At 34.0% G+C, this 20,474-nt stretch overlaps 2 protein-coding genes and 1 pseudogene across 2 annotated transcripts; all 3 read right to left on the bottom strand.

Moving 5' to 3' along the window:
- Positions 1 to 8,542: 8,542 nt before the first annotated feature.
- On the bottom strand, positions 8,543 to 9,566 carry LOC120201930 (fasciclin-like arabinogalactan protein 14). Its single transcript, XM_039202447.1, has 2 exons — positions 9,173 to 9,566; positions 8,543 to 8,983 (listed from the first exon to the last, which is right to left on the bottom strand). Exons 1-2 carry the CDS (start codon positions 9,542 to 9,544, stop codon positions 8,543 to 8,545), a joined length of 813 nt encoding a protein of 270 aa, XP_039058378.1. The 5' UTR covers positions 9,545 to 9,566.
- A 5,237-nt stretch (positions 9,567 to 14,803) lies between these two features.
- Positions 14,804 to 15,396, bottom strand: LOC120201931. The gene is made up of 2 exons (XM_039202448.1): positions 15,356 to 15,396; positions 14,804 to 15,251 (listed from the first exon to the last, which is right to left on the bottom strand). The coding sequence occupies exons 1-2, from the start codon at positions 15,394 to 15,396 to the stop codon at positions 14,804 to 14,806; spliced, it is 489 nt and encodes a 162-aa protein (XP_039058379.1).
- Positions 15,397 to 18,859: 3,463 nt separating this feature from the next.
- LOC120201932 lies at positions 18,860 to 19,581 on the bottom strand (annotated as a pseudogene).
- Between the last annotated feature and the right edge of the window lie 893 nt (positions 19,582 to 20,474).

Here is a 20,474-nt window from a genome sequence, read left to right on the forward strand (position 1 = left end):
TTCTACTTCTTCTTCAACAGTTTCAGAAACTTCCGAAGACTCAGGTGCATTCAATTCCTCGTTATTTCTTTCTTCATGGTTTTCAGAAGCTCGAAAAACCCACAAATCAGTTATTTTTCTCCTCGACTTGATATCTATAATAAACTCTTCACAAAAAATAAAAAAACAAATTAATTAATTAATATATTGAAAGACAACATGTTAAAGGTTATAACATTATAAATAAATAAATGAAGATATAAAATCGTACAAAAGTCTTATGTAATGTCAGATGTCATAAATATCTTCATCAACGTCCTCCCAAACCCATTGAAATTGTGTTGTATTAGTGATAGTTTCATCTAAGTTTTGTGGTAGTAGAGGTAAACATTCTGATCTTGTTTCAATGTCATCTCTACTTCCATCCTCGATGTCTATCAAGTCTCTAGGAGTATTTCGAAGCACAACATACCAACCGTCATCCATTGGATTGTGACAATAAAATACTTGTTTCACTTGAGAAGAAAATACATATGGTTCATCCATCAAACGTTGACCCGTGTGAATTAATCAAGAGAAATTCAACATTGTAAACCCGAATTTATCTCTTCTTATACATCTGTTTACATCAACCCAGTCACACCGAAACAGCACAACCTTTCGTTTTCCATAATAATCTAACTCAATAATGTCCGTAAGATTTCCATAATAATCGACCTCTCCCTCATGCGGATTATTGTCCCTTACAGTAGCATAACTTGTAGTTTACGAAATAACTACGACTCCACAATTTTGTGTCCTCCTTAATCTTTCACGAGATTTCGTGTGGAACCTGAACCCATTAATGAGGAAGGCATTATATCTTTTAACTATTTTATTCGGACCTTGAGAAAGCCATTTAACTTCATCACTAACTTCTCTCCCACTCCAAACCTATTACACATGAAGGGTGAATTAATTTGCATTGATGTCGATATAAAAAGCAAGACATATATAATTTATAAGTGTTCCGTAAGATTTAGTTGCTTACCGTCTGGCTTAACCATTCATGAAAAGTTTCTGTAAATAACTTATGTAGCTCTTGCTAATTTAATCTTCGGGAGCATGCTCGAGATCTCAATACTTCTTTAAACTCACTATAAAGAATATTATGTTGTTAAAAATTGATAAATATAAAAGATAAAAGAGATTTCATTAGGATTGAGTCCGAAAGACTTACGAGCGAAGGAATCTATTGAATCGTGATGGAAAAGAACATATCAGTGTGCTTGTACCTAAGATGTGTCATCTAAGTGTGCAATTTCAACTTTCCCTAATGGTTGACCATAACTTCCAAACAAATAATGTCGAGGTAAGTCATCAGTACTTAACACATCATTTTGATTTGGTCTATTCCATCTTGTTTCAACATCTTCTAAATATCTAGAGCAAAATGTCATGCATTCCTCTGCCAAATAACCTTCAGCAATTGATCCTTCCGGATAACGCTTATTACGACAATAAGACTTCAACTTGCCCAAGAACCTATACACAAAACAACATACTACGCAAATACATTTGAGTGAGAGGAATAATCAGTATTAATTTGAAACATGTAATTAAATTACCACCTCTCTATAGGGTACATCCATCGATAGAAAACTGGACCACCAACTCTTACTTCGTTAGAAATATAAATTAGCAGATGCACCATAATTGTGAAGAATAAAGGCGGAAATATCTTCTCCAAATTACATAAAGTCAAGGCGACTCGATCTTGTAGTTTATCAAGTTCTTCAACCATTAGAACTTTCCCACAGATGGCTTTCATTATATTAGAAAGTTCAATGATACAAGACGTCACCTTACTCGACATGTAACCGCGAACAGCTACTGGTAGTAAATCTTGCATTAATATGTGATAATCATGTGACTTTAAACTATAAAGTCTTCGATCTTTAACACTGACACATCGAGAAATGTTTGATGCATACCCATCTGGGACCTTTATATCATTCAACACCGTGCAAAACACTTCTTTTTCTTTCTTCGAAAGAGAAAAAATAGAAGGCGGCAAAAAATTTCTTCCATTTGGAAGTAATTGCGGATGAAGATCATGTTGAATTCCCATGTCCACTAAGTCAAGTCGACTCTTAAGATTATCTTTAGATTTTCTTCCATCATTCAAAATGGTCCCGATAATATTCTCACAAACATTCTTCTTAATATGCATTACATCAATATTATGTCTCAAAATATGCTTTTTTCAATAAGGCAACTCAAAGAATATACTCATCTTTTTCCACAAGTCTACCTCATTTGGATCATCCTCTTCATCAGCCTCATCATCAGTTTGTTCGTCAACTTCAACCTCTTCATTGACCTACTTTGCCTTTTTCTTTGATTGTGTACTACTTGGTTGATTCATCTTTCCATAAGTAAAATTGATATTTTTCAACATCCTGAATATTTGAGAACCGATTGTTTGGTCAGGAGCATTTCGAAACTCTTCATCACCATCAAACATATTCTTTTGACTTCTAAATCTATGATTATCAGGTAACCACTGATGATGTCCCATATAAGAGAAATTCTTTCCATTAACCAACCACTTCGAACATGTTTGTAGAGCACAACAAGGACAAGCGTAACGACCTTTCATACTCCAACCAGATAAATTTGTATACGCAGGAAAATCATTAATTGTCCATAATAAAGTCGCGCATAAATTAAAGTTCTTCTTCGTCAACACATCATACGTTTCGACCCCTTCCCATAACTGTTTCAACTCTGCAATTAACGGCTGCATGTAAATATCAATATCATTTTCGGGGCCTTTCTCACCGGGGATTATCATGGATAAGATGAAAGATGATTGTTTCATGCAAATCCAGGGAGGCAAATTGTATGGAACAAGTACAACAGGCCAAGTACTATACGAAGTACTTATGATTTTGAATGGATTAAACCCATTAGTTGCAAGACCGAGCCTGACATTTCGAGGATCTCTCGCAAAACTTGGATACTTGTTGTCAAATGACTTCCAAGCTAAAGAATCCGCATGATGCCGTAACAATCCATAATTGGTTCTGCCATCATGATGCTACCTCATAGACTCAGCAGTCTTTGACGACATAAACAATCTTTGTAGCCTAGGTATGAGAGGAAAATATCGCAGAATCTTGACCGCTTTCTTTCTTGATTGTGCTTGAGCGTCATCCTCAGTAATATTTTCTGCCTCCGTATTCATCCATCGAGATTTTCCGCATACATGACAAGACTCATGATTTTTTCGACCACCCCAATACAACATGCAATCATTCAAACAACTATGAATTTTGCCATATCCAAGACCCAAATATTTTATCATTTTCTTCATATCTTTGCATGATTGAGGGATTTTTGCAAAAGGAAACACTTCTCCTAGTAACTCCAACAATTGCGTAAATGAGTTACCAGTCCATCCTCCCATGCATTTTAAGTGGAAAAGACGAATGCAGAAAGAAAGCTTTGAAAACTTTGATCCCTCATAAACTTGTTCATTCATTTCATTCAACAACTTGTAAAACTTTGCCGCTTCAACATTTGGCTCTTCATCACATCCAATTCTTCCGGTCTCAACGAAATCATTAACATCATTCTGAAAAACATTTTCTGTAACATACGACTGATGATTGTGCATATTAAATGCATCTCGTAACATCCCTTTCATGTCATCTTCTCTAAAAGTTTGATGGTGAGAAAGATCAGGATAAGTCGAATAACTCGTGGCAGCAGATCTATCTGAACAAACTCTCCATGAAAGATCCATTTTCTATACCCCCGAACAAATCCAAAACAACTAGATGCTCGTACACAACTTCACGAATGTGCCAATTAATGTTAACACACTTCCTACAAGGGCAAAGATCATATTCTCTTGGCTTGCATTCAGAAAAACAAAATTTAGAAAGTTTTCGACTCCATTTCCATATTCGACGCTAACCCTTTAGAAATCCATCCAAGTTTTCGACTCCATTTCGTCTTTCTGGAGTTTCAATTACAAATGTTAAATGCTAATATTATACAGAACAAATAGAACCTAAACATAAGCTTTGAACATCCTATTTAGTGCATGATAATATTAAGATGAATATAAAAATAATCACTCATACATTATGAAATTTTAAATTGCTAAAATTGTATGGGAGCAAGTGTATCTATGTTATTTTATAAAAAATATAAGGGTGCATAGTATAGAACTAATCACTTTCACAGATGTTTCATCGAAATCAAGCATTTATATCTAAACAAACTCATGTTTCATTGGTAAAGAGAGAGGCATGAAGAACTTACAACGTAGTTTATTACCTTTGTTCCATATCAGAAAGGTTCAAGAAATATAGAAAAAGAGTAACCCAAAAGTTTAACGGATAGAAGATTACCTTTGTTTCTTGACAAACGAGTTCCTCATAAACGAATAAAATTTGAGCTGCTCAACTCAATTAGCACCTACGAAGACAGAAACGGATAAATTATTGATTTTAATAACTATTTTAGAAAAGCTTCTCATCACCTCTAATGGCTATATAATCAACACTCCCAAAAGTGGAATATTTTCCTGAAAGTGGAAGGGTTCCTTTTGAAAATCAAGGTTATTGTTTTCCTCTAGAAACCCATTTTTATCTGAAAGATCCTCTAAAACAAGTAAAAAGGGATAATTTCCTTTAATCATTATTCAAAAAGAAGACACGGAAAATGGAAGGACAGTAAACTTCATTATGAAACACTAGTCATGTCTGAAAATCAAGGTCATTGATCCTATTGTTACTCCACCAAAATGAAAAATTTGCTTTGAGTAACAGAATGGAGAATCTAGTACAAACTGTAATGAAATCAGCAGCACAAGTGTCTTTTGTCCCAAAAAAGCTATCAATTCCACCATAAATCAATAAATTTAACGAAATTCAAAGTTCATACATGCAAAAACTTCCATTTGCAGTCATTTCAAATGAACCTTTTTCTCCCTCACTTGCCTAGGCAAATTACCATATCCTACGAACATTTGAATCCTTAAGAACATGCTTCAAATATTTCAACTTATGGAAAAGAAAATTCGTAGGATCAAAATCCCTCAAAAGAGCTCTCCAACTATCCTTAACAATATTTAAAAACTTCAGATCCTTGGTCGAAGAATTACAAATCTTAAACGGCTTGGGAGGAGACTCAAGCTTCCTCTAAACACAAACTAAACCGGGACAATGATTAGAAAGATTAGGTTTCTCAAACAAAAGTAAAATAAATAAAAATTAGAAACCGACTCAAACAATTGCAGTTTTAACTCGTGAAGTGAAGTGAAAACCAAATCGAATACCCTCAAAATTTCCCAAATTGAATTCAGTGAAAACCAAACCAAACATTACAGTACGAATTAAATTTCCATTTTTTTCCCAAGCCTTACTTTCTGTTCGTTCTTTGCATTTACCGATGTGAACCATAGTAATATTAAAATTTACTTCATTAAAGTAACATGCTTTCAGTTATACTATTTTTATCAATTAATTTTGACAAATAATCTATTATAAATTGTAAACATTAATAATATGATGATTTCACATGTTCCGAAAATCACATTTTTATTGTCCTTCCTAAATGATTTTTTTCCTATTTTGTACGAATTGTATTTCCGGAATAATTTCTACAAGTAAGCTCAAAATTTTGTTTACATTCCATAATTTTTTAGCAGAACAATCTAACAACTGAGCATCAAATCAATCAACATACAAGCATCGAAGAATAAGAAGTTGTTCTTACCTGAATGTGTTGAAGATCAGAGGAGTTTGCAGAGCTCATCTAAAACACTGATTTTCGGAACCAAAAGCGAAAGAAAAGGAATGAGAAACCTAAAGAAGAAAAGGAAGTGGATTGGCAAAATAAAGAGAAGTTGTTGTATATACTAACTGTTTGTTCTCAAGTATGCACTGCTAATTTGAGGAACAAGATCTGGGGATAAGATAAATAAGGGATTCGGGCTGCAAAATTGGGGATATCTGATAAATTAAAGGACAATTGCGGCGTTTATATTAAAAACGCCGCAAAGGAACTATTTTATTGAGGTGTTTATTGTGAAAACGCCACTAAGGGACATACTATTGCGGCGTTTATTACAAAAACGCCACTAAATTACAACTCTATTACGGCGTTTATGTCAAAAACGCCATTAAAGTACAACTTTTTAGCGGTGTTTGGTAACAAACGCCTCTAAATTAAGAGTATTTTGCAGCGTTTGATTAAAAAACGCCGCTATAAATGACAATATACAACCATTTTGCGGCATTTTTTGATACAAATGCCGCAAAATGTTAGATCAATAACGGCATTTCTGGATACAAACGCCGCTAATTACCTTTTATTTAGATAATATTAGTTGATTTTACATATTTCATTTCTACTGTACATCAACTAAACTGACTGATATATGTATAAACATTATATGGAGAAACATTAGTTGATTTTACATATTGACAAAAACCATACATTTTAATTAAGACATAAGTTATGCATAAAAATACTTAGCAACAAAATACATTACAATTTAGAAACATTAAAGTTATACATAAACAGTCTTCACCATATTGTTCAGTAGAATTTAGTTGTGCTCATTCATGGGGAAAAGACGTAGGAAAGTTGTTTTCCTTGTTTGAAGACGTATCGTTAAGTTTTTCCTCCGTGTAAACTCTATATGGAGAAACTCTTCATCCATTTCACCAAATAAATCTCCTACCTCCGGTTCACCAAGAAGAGTCCTTGCGCGCTTCAGTGCTTTTCTTGAAACAGATAACGACCTTCCACCTACAGTATGAAACTTGATTGTAGGTGGCTTGCGATCTGAATAAAAATTAAAATAAATTTAAATAGATGATATAAATGTTTACTTGGAGTAACAGTAGAGGCAACTTCATCTTCATTGAGGATAGATACTGCTTTTGCAATTGAAGATTCTTTCAACGCCACAGAGTTACCAAATTTAGTTCTAAACACCGGGTATTTATCCACTCATCTATCATCGTTCTCAATAAGCTTCGAAGATCCTATATGCGTACAATATATGAAATTCGACAGAGCGTAAAAAACAAATTATAGCGGCTGAAAGATTAATAGATTGTTACCTTCAAAAAGGAGATCGGCCATAGAAGGGTATGGAGCAATAGGAGTTTCTTTCGGGTCATCATCCAGTTTTAACGGCGAGACCGGACCGATATCCTCCCAACGATAATTTGATCCATCATCAGAGCAAATACGCCACTTAGACATTCCGTCGACGATAATTTCTCTTAGTCAAGGCAACATCTGCTCTTTTTTTCTCAAATACATTAGCTTTTTGGGTTTTCCCCATTTTCAGAAGACCAAAAAAATGAAAAAGATCATTAATGATAAGAGGGATCAAACCGTGCAGTTGTGTTATAGTTTGTCGGTGAGAGGCCCGATTTGGCCGCCGGGACATACAAACGACGACGTCTGTAGGAATCGTTTGAGAGCTATTGTTGTTCCAAAGAAGAAGCTTTGAGGGAAGAAGAGTTTAAATGATTTTAGGGTTCGGGTAAGAGAAAAAGAGGACTATATATTTAACATTTTGTGACGTTTATACAAAAAAACGCCACTATTGATTACACTATTGTGGCGTTTGTTAAAAAAATACCACTATTGATTAAAACTATTGCGGCATTTTTCTAAAAACGTCACTATTGATTAACACTATTACGGTGTTTTAGGAATAAACGCCACTATATATGTAATCTATTGCGGCGTTTGTGGTATAAACACCGCTAATTTACCACTCTATTGCGGCGTTTGTTAAAAAACGCCGCAATAAACCACCCTATTGCAACGTTTGTTGTAAAAACGCCGCTATATGTCAACTCTATTGCAGCGTTTTTACAACAAACGCTGCTAAAGTATCAATTTGTGGCACTACGATTGTAAATGATGCTATATGTTTTACTTTTGTGGCGTTTTCTCTCCAAACGCCGCTGCATATCAGTTTTGCTGTAGTGTGGCCCCTTAGGGGGCTCAGTGCATCCGCCCTTGGATACACCCACATGAGTATTGATACTAAAAATTGAGTATCAATACTCTTATTAAGTATCAGTACCAAAAAAAATGTCGAAATCCTCATAAAATTCCCTTGGTTCGGTACAATACATTGAGTATCGATACTAACCTCTAAGGTATCAATATTCCCCTTGAATATAAATAGCAGTTTAAATTTCGAAGTTACTAAAAATACTTTGATATCGATTTTATCTTGTAAAATTATCAATTTATCTTAAAAAATAATATCGTGACCAGCTGAGCTAAGAGCTGATTTGAGTTTACGGTCATTCTCACGACTTGGGTTCGAAGTGAAAATTCCAGTTAATTAATTTGATCCGAAATTAGATTAATTTGTGAGGCAGAATGACGATGACGTTCACTTCTTCACTAAAACGAATCAGAAACAAAAAGCCTGAATTTATTAACATTTTGAAGAAAAAAATGGAATTACAGCCGAGGTGAAAACAAACCAAAATTTCAAATATTAAATGAACCCAAACTTTCTATCTACTCAAACCATTGTAACCAACAACCAAGCGCAAGTGAAAACGATAAGAATGGACGAGGCCAGATAATCCCCATAAGGTACAGGCACATCAGACTTTTCTTCCTCGCTACCAGGAGCATCAGCAGCAGCTACCGCCGATCCCTTGCTCGGTCTAGTCTTCGATGAAGCTGGAGACTTGATGTCTTCCTCCTCATTGACGTCGAGACTCGGTGTTGGAGCTGGAGCTGGTGCTAGCACCTTCCTCGGAGGCGAAGCCACAGGAGCGGTATACGGAGCAGGCGAAATGGAGGCTACATTAAGAAGATTACTGATTTGCATCACGGAAATATCATAAGGTTTAGAAGTAACTTGTTTAACAAGTTGAGCTTCAAGGTGAGAGTTTGGTGCAGCCGATGCAAACACCACTGGACCATTCCCCGTGTTCGTCATGTTCAAGAAACCTACCTGCATGACCGAGGTAGGATTTTATGTTAGGATAAATTTATATAATTTTAATAAACGATGAACTTATTAAATTTGATAGACAAAAATAGATTTTAAATAGAAAATAAAATAATATAAAATAAATGATAATTTTAAATTTTTTTTAGGGATAACTGTCTCCATCCGTCTCTTCCCTCCATCCCTGCTTACCTGGTTGCGGGCTTTCCCGGTTTGTTGGTAAAGCGTGGTGAGAATCTTTGCATGCTTAGTTGTCGATTTATTGAGCTTGAGTTCATCGTAGTAATCGAGTATCACATGCACGCTCATCACCATCTTCTTGTCTTCCGAAGATCGGCCTGAAAGTGCACCCAGATTTCCATTAGAAACAGCAAGAACAGTGACGGTTTGCATGCTGTTTATCTGGTCTGCAACGCCCGTTTCCTTCAACATGTTGTTGAAGTCCGACAGGTCCGAGTAGTCGCTGAGGATCTTGTCGATGTCTAAATTAGCAGCAGCAGCAGCTAATAACGGAAACAAAAACAAAAAGGAGAATGAAACAGCTGGAGAAGACATGGGAAACATTTTTTTTCTGTAAGTTGAGAAATAAGAAGTTGGTGGTGTTTCAGACAAGGTTACAGCGAAGGGTTTATATACAAAACATGTGGATACCAATTCAGTCAGCTATTTGTAAGTTGGAGTTTATTTCGACCAAATAAGTGGGGTTTCAGTTTTGGTCAGAGAAACACAGGGAGCAGATAGTGTATATGTGGGTTCTTTTCCGAATGCCTGTTTGCTTTCGCACAATATAGTAAATTATATACCTTGAAGACTCATTATAATAGAATTATTTGTATTTTTTACTAAATAAACCACCTTAGTGGTCCCTCGTATTTTCAGTCGGATTGATTTTGAGTATCAGTTGTGTAATATACTGTTTAAGGAAGCATTTGAATGAACAATATACCGATTTTAGTTGTGTAATATACCGCAGGTGTAGAAAAAAAGTAATTTAGAAATTAAATTTTACTCGGGACAAAAATAAAAAGATGGACCCCTAACTCGAATAAAAATTAATAAACATGTAATTTAAATTTTTCTATTAGATTTTTTATTAAATTAAACAAATAGTAATTTATTATAATATCAAAAATGTTATAAATATATTTAAGCATACAAATACTTATAAAAAAAATATTACATTCGGTCATTTCTTGATGCAAAATCATTGATGATAGTGTCAACATTAATATTTTTCCACATATTTTTCTCAATATATAACATAACATTTAGAAATAAAAGAATAACCTTATTTAGAATTAAGAAATATATAAAAATCAAAAGAAAGAATTTAAAAATATAATCTTATATAAAATCTTAAGAATAATCTTTAATATAACTCAAACACTAAAATTAATGATAAATAATTGTGACTTTGTGTATGTGAGAAATATAAGTGTAATCATCATTTTTAAGTCACAAGAGTCCATGCTTATTAAAAGTACATTTACACATTTTCCTTGACCCCTTAAACCCCAAACCTTTTACATCCATTAACTCGTTCAACTCAAAGGCCTATTTGAAGAAGCCCAAGTGTTAGGGTTGTTGAGAAAGCCTAATCTAAGTTGTCACCGCCTTTCAAATCCCATCGTTTTACGGTTCGACAGTTCAGATCTCCATGATTCAGGGTTTTAAGACCCTCAACAGTAACCTCAAACCGCGCTGCTAGCTATGAGCCTATGACCTTTCTATTCCATGTCAGCGATCGAGTCAATCGTGGTCCCCCACCTTCTCCTCCCCTCCAGCACCCATGAGGGCCTCTAGACAACGCCAAATTGATCGATTTGACCTCATCATCAGTCATGCAAGCAATGGAAACAATAAGAAATTAGAAAAAAAAAACATTTTTTTAGTTTTTACAAATGTAACCCTTGTAAGAATGGGTTTAAAACCCAAAAAAATTTCCAGTGACAAAAGGAGGCCATCAACAATTTGAGAAATAAAGAAAATCAAAAGCATTTCAAAGGTATCCTTATTTTTGTTTTCTTTCGATTTCCAGTACCATTCTTGTGTGCATGTGGTATTTTCAAAAGCAAAACATAGTAAAAAGAGGGGTTTTAGGATTCAATTAGGCTAACATAAAATTTGCTTTGAATGATGCTTAGGAAATTACAAGAACACCCGAGTTACTCTAGTAGTATGACGGTCATTTTGTTTGCATAGAATGTTCTGATATACCTCAACAAGTGCGCAAGGCATGCACTTTAATGGCTAACTAGGGCGCGAGACTCATGCACTCACAAAAAATGGGTTAGTTGGGACTTGTTTCTGATGTAGAAATTATAGATCTCATTCTAGGTAGGTTAGAGGAGTGTATGTCTCGAGATGCAGCAAAACTCTCCGACCACACCATAATGCCTACCTCAATATTGTGTGAAGCAGACGAGTATGCTTAATACTTGCTAGCATGATCATTTGATAAACATATGTAGTATGGTTTAGTTGTTAGTGTGGCACTGAGCTAATGAGCTCTGTGTTCGGAATTTGTTTTCGTACACAGGTTCTTAGAAAAAGCATTTGATAGTTTATCACACAGTTAACATTCCAGACAACTAGAACAACAGAGTATATCTTGAGTCTTTATTTGAGGGCATGCTATTCATAGACCTTCTTGTATTTCAGTCGTAATTCCATTTTTAAATACCCGATTGTATTATTTTAAGATATATTTTTTGGAGTTTCCCATTGTTGTAAACTCATCACTACGCTTTTGTTTTATAAACTTGATGAATAGTTTAAAATGATTTTTTACAAGCACTTCTTTTAAAGTAAATGTTTTGCTTAGCCATCACGGAGGTCTTGTGTAATACTCTAATCAGTCGATCTTCAAGTCGTATCAGATTACAGTGTCACATTTGAAGAGAGAAAAAATAGCGTTGATAAAATTTTTCATTGATATGAAAAATAGGGAAAGAGATTTGATGAATTGATGATAGAAATTTGAAAATACCAAAATTAAAGAGATTCAATAATTACAATTGAGACTTTAAAGAAATCACATTTATTGGATTATCTAGAGTTTATTGGATTATCTTTATCAAATAAAATATTTACATGAAAAAGAATTCTTTAAAATGTGATATAATCAAAGGATAAAAAAATCTAGCTTTTTTTAACATGAAAAAAAATCTTGCTTTTTAAATCTATTACGGTGAATGACCTAAAGGTGTTAGTATAAGTTTTCAAGTTAACTTATACCAAACATTATTATAAAAAATAACTTTTGTATCAACCACATTCCTTCCATGAAAACACCAAACACACCCATTTCCACTACTCAGAAATTCCTATAGGTCATTTCAAAAAACAATTCCTATGGGTGTTAATATAAATTAGTATGAACCAAGTGACTTCTGTGATAAAAATAATATTGTTATTCCTTAAAGTTTCGAGTTTGAGCACTATAAATATTAAGTATATGAACATTCAATATCAAGTGTTTGAGATTTATATTTGAACATATACCACCTTTTATTTATTCCAAATTAATAAAAAAAAATCCGAAAGAAAATACTGTTAGAGAAACAAAGAAATTAGAAATTAAAATGTAGTAGTAGTAGTACAATATAGAAAAGGGAAAAACTCAATCATAACAATATGATACTATTTCCTTAATTAGTTGCCCCCTCCGAAAACCATCCCAAATAATCGCTCTTATTTATTTATCTTTCTAAAAGTGCGATTGATCTCAAGCAAGAAATTGAAGCATTCCGTAGATGTCTTCCGAGAAGCTGCATGTCGAGCACTGTAAAGGCGTCAATGGCCTCCATAAGGTCATCTTAAGGTAGATTCGCCATTGCTCTGCCGAGGTTTCCTCTTTCATTCTCTTTTTCTCTTTTTTTTTTAACGAAATGATTGTTGTTATTTTTGCTCGGAATCTTAAATTCTGTGTGCTTAAAACATCAACTGCATTTTAAAAATCACCGTTTCTTTGAGGAGTTCGCGTGATTTGTTCAGTTCATTGTTGTTTTTATCGATTTTGATCTTGCTATCATTAAAACTGTCATGTCAGTATTTTTATTAATTTTTTTAATAGTAAGTGATCGAATTAGTTATGATTTTACAAAAAAATAATAGTTGAGTGACCAAAACAGAACAAAAGTGATTGTTCGATACTAAACATGTAATTTATCCTATATTTTTAAGATGCTTTTATACATGTTTCCTTTTCCCTGTTAGTGCACACCGGCCTCTGCATGTGCAATTTTGCTAGTAAGAAGAAGCTGGTACTGGTTACTATGCTTACCACGCTCTCATTGCATGTTAATAATGAAGTAATGCTGCATTATAAAGTTAATATTTGTAGTGAAGTGTACGCTTGATGGTCAATTAAATGCTTGTGGATTTTTCAAGCTCCGACACTGGTATAGATGATCATCCATCTTGCTTCCAGCAAATCATCGGAATATTTCACCTTTTTTTTTTTTGCAAACAATTGGTATTACTCTGAACATGAATTGGTTTGTTTGAATGCATTCAATTTTGTTGGTTTTCTTTTTTTTCCCCTTATATTGAACGTGCCTAAAAGTGGAATTAGAGTTCTTGAAGTCCGATTTGATGAACTTAGGAAGCCATGAATGCTGCTTGGATTCATTCTACTTTCTTTCCCCTTAAACAGGTATATTTGTATGGAGGTCAAGTCACTTCTTCGAAGAATGTAAATGGGGAAGAGCTGCTTTTCCTTATGGTGTGTTTGATTCACGAAATATAAGATTACCAGTGGGAATAAGATTTTCGGCGGGAATAAGATTACTAAGAATGTTGTATTTTGTGTTTGGTTCGTTTAGCAGGAGTGTAAGATTATCGTGTTTGGTTAAAGGAATAAAAGATTATTAGAATGTATATTTTACCAAATTATCATTATTATATATTTATTTTTTTTAACAAGTTAAATTTTACTATAATTAATTTATATATTTTCTTTAAAAATTTAAATTCATAAAATTTATATAATTTTTTTTACAAAAATTGAAAAGATAAATAGGTTTAATGAAATGGTAAAATTTTATTTTAACCCCTAAATTTTATATACAATTCTAATTATGGACTTTATTTGTAAATTTAAAATAATTTAAAGATAAATTTGTAATTTAACCTTCCTATAATTTTTTTATTCAACGGCAGAAAAATGATCTTTTTGAAAAAAAAATTAAGGGCATTTTAGTCCAAAACACTGATAATCCAACAATACCTAAGGAAAGGGAGATAATCACATTCCCGATAATATACCTCTAAAATATCACTGTTGGTAATAAAAGATTACCGGGGGCTGTGAATATTGGCCAACCAAACGGGGAAATGACATTCCATTCCCCCGGTAATCTCAGATCCCCTGAACCAAACATCCCCTTAGTAGTAAGGTATCAATATTATCATTATTCTTGTAATAAGCTGATCAGCTTAAGAATTTAAATAGATTAAACCCATCACTTATTCTATTAGTGATCTACAAGATTTTTCTTTTACTAGGGTGAATACATGGTATCTGTTTGAAAGATTTTCAATCATTTAACGATAAACATTCAATCACCCTTGTCAATAGCGTACTCGAACTCATAACCTTTAAGTTAACAATTATTCTTTTAATAATTGAATTCACTTTGTTCGTACATTACATCATCATTTTCTCCCAGTTAGACAATTACTATATACCAGTAATGGTCCCACTTATTGCCACTTTTAGGTAACGAAGTTTTTTTTTTTTTTTGGGATAAGCTTTCAAATATATTATCCACGAGGAAAGCAGGAGACCTAAATACAAACAAGAGAATAACAACTACCACCTTATGATATACCATAGGCAGCGCAGAGCCTAGAGTTTACATGGCTAGAATTACACCTGCTTCTAGCTCTAACACATACAACCTCCCTAATAGCCTCCATAGCATCATCAACAGACCGAGATCTACCCCTAAGCACTCGGTAGTTACGCTCCTCCAATACAAAATATATAAGATTACACCGAGCAATCTTCAGGATAAAAACCTGAAAAGATATACCCTTCAACCGAGAGCAAACCCAACGCAGCTCTTGATCCCACCCAGAAATAGGCATAACAAAACCACATAGACCAAAGATATTTTCCCAAATAGAACAAGAGAAAGAGCAGCCAAAAAACAGATGGCTCCTAGACTCCAAACGAATAGCACACAAAACATAGTGGGGGTCAACCACAATACTCATTCTCAACAACCTATCTTTAAGACTCAAACGATCAAGAATAGCCCACCAACTAATAAAAGAATTCCTAGGAATATGTAGAGGAAATCATCCTAGCTTATGGTAAACATGAGCATGCACACAACAAATCTCACCCCAAATCCAAGAAGTAGATACCTGTTGCCCAGAAGGAATAGAAGCCAAAATAGGAGTGGCATTCTTTCGGAGCCTAAAAAGTTTTCGCAGACTCCAACTAGTGTTAATCTTGCTCTCAAAGTGTTAAAAATCAGCACCCCGGAACACATAAGCATGTATTCAGGCTACCTAAAGGGAACCCTCACCAGCAAGCAGTTTCCTCACAAGCTGTAGCACACACGCTTTATTCCAACAATGAACATCCCTTAACCCTAAACCTCCCTCAAATTTAAGCGAGCAAACAGACTGCCAGCTTACCTTAGCACTAACAGCACTAGAATCCTCTCCTTTCTAGAGAAACCTCATGCAAAATTGATTGGCTCTAGAGATCACTGCCAAGGGGAGAATGAGCTGCAAGCACAAAAATATTGCAATGCCAAACAAAACAAACTTAATAAGCTGAAGCCTACCAGCAAAGGTCAATAACTTACCATACCAATGTCCCAACTTAACTTTAATCTTCTCAACCAAGGTCTGATAGTCCTTCTCAGTAGACTTACGAGTGATAAGGAGACTCTCAGATACCTAAAAAGTTAAAAAACCTAACCAAATAAATTCGGATAAAATATAAATAAAAGTAGATCAGATCGCATCAGCAAATGAACTACAAAATAGATGAAGTTATTGAAAAGCCAACGACAAATCACAAATCAGAATTGGACGACGTGAAAATACTATCCACAAAATCAAATCGTGTATTCAAGTCCAATTTGAGGGTCAAAACTATGAATGATTAACATGATAACAAATAAAGTATTATTTTGATCAGTGATGCGATGTTAAATCTAACCCTAAAAAAATATAAATAAAAAGAACACTCAAACGATCGAAATGTGTCATAAAGACAAAAAAAATGTGTTATAAAAGCAGAAGAAAACATGTCATAAAGATAAAATTATTAAAATAAAAAAAATAAAAAAAAATATTATAATAAAATAAAGGAAAAACAATGAATATTTGCCAATCATAAAGATGTAAACGAAAGATACTAACGACGGCTAAAAAAGAGATTTTTTTTTTAAAGAAACCCCATCTTGAGCACATTACTAAAATAATTTTTTTTTAAATATGAATACAATATTGTGACGTGGGTTAAAAAAAGTTAACCTATACTAATGGTCTCTGATTTTTAGGGCATTTGTACCTTGATTATCAAACTTTTATAGTCATTTAATTTTAAAAACGCTTTTATTTTGATCATTGTTGTTAATGGCATATGATACGACGTCTACGTACTTAACGACATTTGAGATAGTATAGTATGTGTTATTTTTTTAATAGATTAATATTCTTTAATAAAATGAGGATATATATCATCATTTGTTTATTAAATAAGCTAAATATATTAAACTTGAAACATGTGGGTGAGGCCTGAGGGTTTAATGTTTAACCACTAAATCAAATTGGGTAATTTGAGCAAGCAAATTGATTACAAAGAAAATGAATTGTTAAAAATAAGGGTAAAATACACAAATGATCATTAATATTTAAGTAAATTTTCTTTTTCATCAATGATATTTCAAGTCACAAATCAATCATTAATGTTATCGATTGTTACAAATTAGTCACTTGATATTAACAGCCGATACGATGGATAATGAAAAACTGACATGACGTGTTAACTGGTGATTTAACACCGTTTGACCATTATTTTGATATACCTTTCTCTTTTATCTCCATTTTCTCATCTCCATACTTCTTTTTAACTCAAAACCTATCATTTTCATTAGTTTTTCTTCTTCAATCTTCATCTTAACATTGAACCAAGTTGTCTACCCCTTCGACACAGGAAGATTCATTAAAATTATTTTTCTCTCTCAATCTTCATCTGCTCGCCTCAACATGGATAAGAAGAAATCTAAAGAAAATCTAAATTTGGGTCCTTTAAATGGCAGTGTTGAAAGTTCAAGTCTTGATGCAAAAAGCTATGAAAATAAAGGAACACCCAAATGACTAAAAGTCCAAGATGTGACAAGGAAGAAAAGGAAGAGAGATGAGGTCGAGAACGAGTATGAGGAAAGGAAATATGGGATGGCGGTGGTGGCAGCGGAAGCGTCAGGTGAAGAGGAGGAGGTGATTGTGGGAAAGAAGAGGAAGAAGCGGGAGGACTTTGGGGTGAAGCTGCAACTGGTATGACATTTTACTTTGCAATTCATTGCGAAAATCGCTGAAATGGCAAGCTTTGGATTAATACAATTCCGGGTCCGGTTAGAACGGCTGTAACCAAATTATTGCCCTGCAAGTTTGCATTGGAACAACAACAAAGCTTACAAGGCCCGTATATACAAATACCTAGTGTAGAAATATACTAACTGAAAGCGGCTTACCCCGAACCCTGCTCTTCTTATTGGACCATTGTATTTGATTTGAACAACGATGGAAGTTGTAAAGGCCACAATGCATGACATATCAACTGCCAATACCTCTCCCACCTCAAGATTTTCCTGCACATCTAACAAAAGAAAGAAGTCCACAGAATCCCAATGGTCAAATACCTATGAATACAAATTTATAACTTCAATAGTTTGCTGCATGTGACAAAAGGAATATGCTATCAATGGTTGGTTAAGCAATAAGGAGTTTCCCCCCTTTTTCTATTAACATTTCTGGAAGGGAAGACAAGAACAAGAAGTTCGTAAGAAAATAGAAAATAAGGAAAATAAAACATGCTCCTTCATGACCTGTAATGTGCTATCTTTCGAAATCAAGCAACTCAAAAGACGTACAAAAGAAAAGTTAATTCCAGGTGCAGATGAAGATCGAAGAAGAAAGACTAATGAAAATGGTGAGTTTTGAGTTAAAAAAAAAGTATGGAGATGAGAGTGGAAATAGAAGAGAAGGATAGGTCAAAATAATGGTCAAACGGTGCCAAATCAGCGGCTAACACACCATGTCAACTTTCTATCACCCATAGTAACATCGGTTAACATCAAGTGGCCAATTTATAATAATCGATAACGTTAGTGACCAATTTGTTACTTTTGAAACATCAGTGGTGAAAATAAAAACTTACTCAAACATTAATGATCATTTGTATTGTTTACCCTAAAAATAATTTAGCTTCACCGATAATCAATTAATCTAGTAAGATTAGACAATATATTCATATTATGAGTTTAAATCCTAACATTTGTCAATCAAATAAATAAGTTGAAAGGCTCGTCCCCATAATATATCTATGTAAAATTTGATATCAAATAACTTATTAATAAACCAAATAACGATGGTTAAACCAAAAAAATGATTTAGCTCCAATATATAAATATCTTGAGTCTTGTTGAACCAACTAGTAGTTTAAAACCTCGCTACAATCTTTCTTCTCGACCTTCACAAATTTAAAAGTTTTTCTTTGTTTAACACACCAAAATAGATCATTAATAGAAAATATAAACAAAATACCTAAAATATATGATAATTATAAATTTTTAGAGGCGATTATTCCCTATCACCCCTAGATCCATCCCCGACTGCTGTGTTGTTGTAGTCTTAATTCCTCTGGCAGCCACCGTGAGTGGTAGTTCATTTTTCTCCGCAACCATAGCAAAACTGGAAGTTACATCTGCATCCACAACATAACCTAATTCTAACATAGGGTTCAAAATGAAGTAAATATGGCATCATGATGAACCAACAGACGTGCAAGTCGTGTGTGGACAACCTTATGTTGTTTCCACGTAGTATTTGCACTTGGGGCACCTACCCCATTTGTTTTCCATGACAAGTTCCCTCACCATCAGATCTTCTCTCCCTCTTTCATCCTCATTCAGCCTCCCCTAATCTGTACATCCAATATTCCCCGTATGCCATGCCACAAAACACACTGCACAGAACAGCCTATGGCAATAGAGGCACTCAGATTCTCTAATAACTTCTCCTCCATCATCATTAGCTAGCATTCAACAATGGGCCGAACAATCCCTGAAAGCACAGTAAATTACCAGGGATTCATCAATTAACTCCGGGAGAACAGAGATGGATTACTGCCTCGGGAAGCAGAGGTCGACAAGCATGGAGCTCCAACACAGCCTGCAGCTCTCTCTGGGGCATGTGACGATGATCATGCCTTGTTCAACCCTCATCGAAACATGCTTGCCGATGCAATGGCGACAGTAAGAGTAACGGCAACGTTCCGTGGTGAACATCGCTTCGCGTTCTTTCCTTTCGATGACATGACATGAGAGCCTCTTGAAACTGCGACTCTTGAGCATGTTTGTGGTCAGATGGAGGGAAGATTCGATGCTCAAATAGTGCTGAGAAGTAAAAATCATCAACAAAATCAACATCAGAAGTTGGTGTGGTTTGTGCCATCATGGATGTCTTTGCTTATTTGGTAATTAGAGTTGAGTGATCCTTTTAACAAGCTGGAGAAACAAGGCTTTTCAACTAACTCAGCATTGAAGTTCATTGACTACTTCATTCAAGGTTCTCTCAATAATCTCCACCTTTTGACTTATTTTACCTCACTCGGCTTTCCATTTCAATATTTTTTTTGGGCCTATAGATTTCGAAGGTGTTGGCCATCAGTTTTTAGGGTAAACTACATGTTTAGTATCTAAACTATTATTTTTATTCTATTTTGATACTCAAACTTTATTTATTTTCAAAATCATACATAACATTTAGTTTAGGTTTCATTTTGATCCCGCTGTTAAAAAAATTAAAGAATTGCTAACGTGACATTTTTTTAATTTTTTCAATGATGATGTGACATTACCTTATGTTGACACATCAATATCACCGTTAAGTTTTTAACAACATAATACCAAAAATATAATTTAAACAAAACATTAATATGAGTTAAAAAATTAAATACTAAAACAAAACAAAAATAATAATTTAATTACTATACATATAATTTATCCTAGTTTTTATAAGCAGCTTACAAAAAAGTTGCTGAATTCATTCCCTAAAGCTTACTTTTCTCGGCCTTTTTCTAGTATCAAGTGTAATATATGTTCTTATTAGTTTAATATCGGTAAAAATGCTTAAACAATGACTTGGGAAAAAAATTAATGCATATGGGACAAAGAAATTATTTGTTGAGATAAAGTATTTGTTTCAAGAGTATTTGAAAAAATGTCTAGATCATTCGATGTCTTTA

This window comes from Hibiscus syriacus, unplaced genomic scaffold (assembly GCF_006381635.1).
Source record: "Hibiscus syriacus cultivar Baekdansim isolate YM2019G1 unplaced genomic scaffold, ASM638163v2 tig00008013_pilon, whole genome shotgun sequence".
NCBI lineage: Eukaryota > Viridiplantae > Streptophyta > Magnoliopsida > Malvales > Malvaceae > Hibiscus > Hibiscus syriacus.

Bases quoted from the DNA above. Each gene is read 5' to 3' on its own strand.
- LOC120201930 (XM_039202447.1), bottom strand. From the start codon at position 9,544: ATGTTTCCCATGTCTTCTCCAGCTGTTTCATTCTCCTTTTTGTTTTTG. The intron at 8,984-9,172 runs GTAAGCAGGGAT...TCGGTCATGCAG, and splicing joins CCGGGAAAGCCCGCAACCAG to GTAGGTTTCTTGAACATGAC.
- LOC120201931 (XM_039202448.1), bottom strand. From the start codon at position 15,396: ATGCCACTCCTATTTTGGCTTCTATTCCTTCTGGGCAACAG. The intron at 15,252-15,355 runs GTATCTACTTCT...TTCTTTTATTAG, and splicing joins CTATTCCTTCTGGGCAACAG to TTGGTGGGCTATTCTTGATC.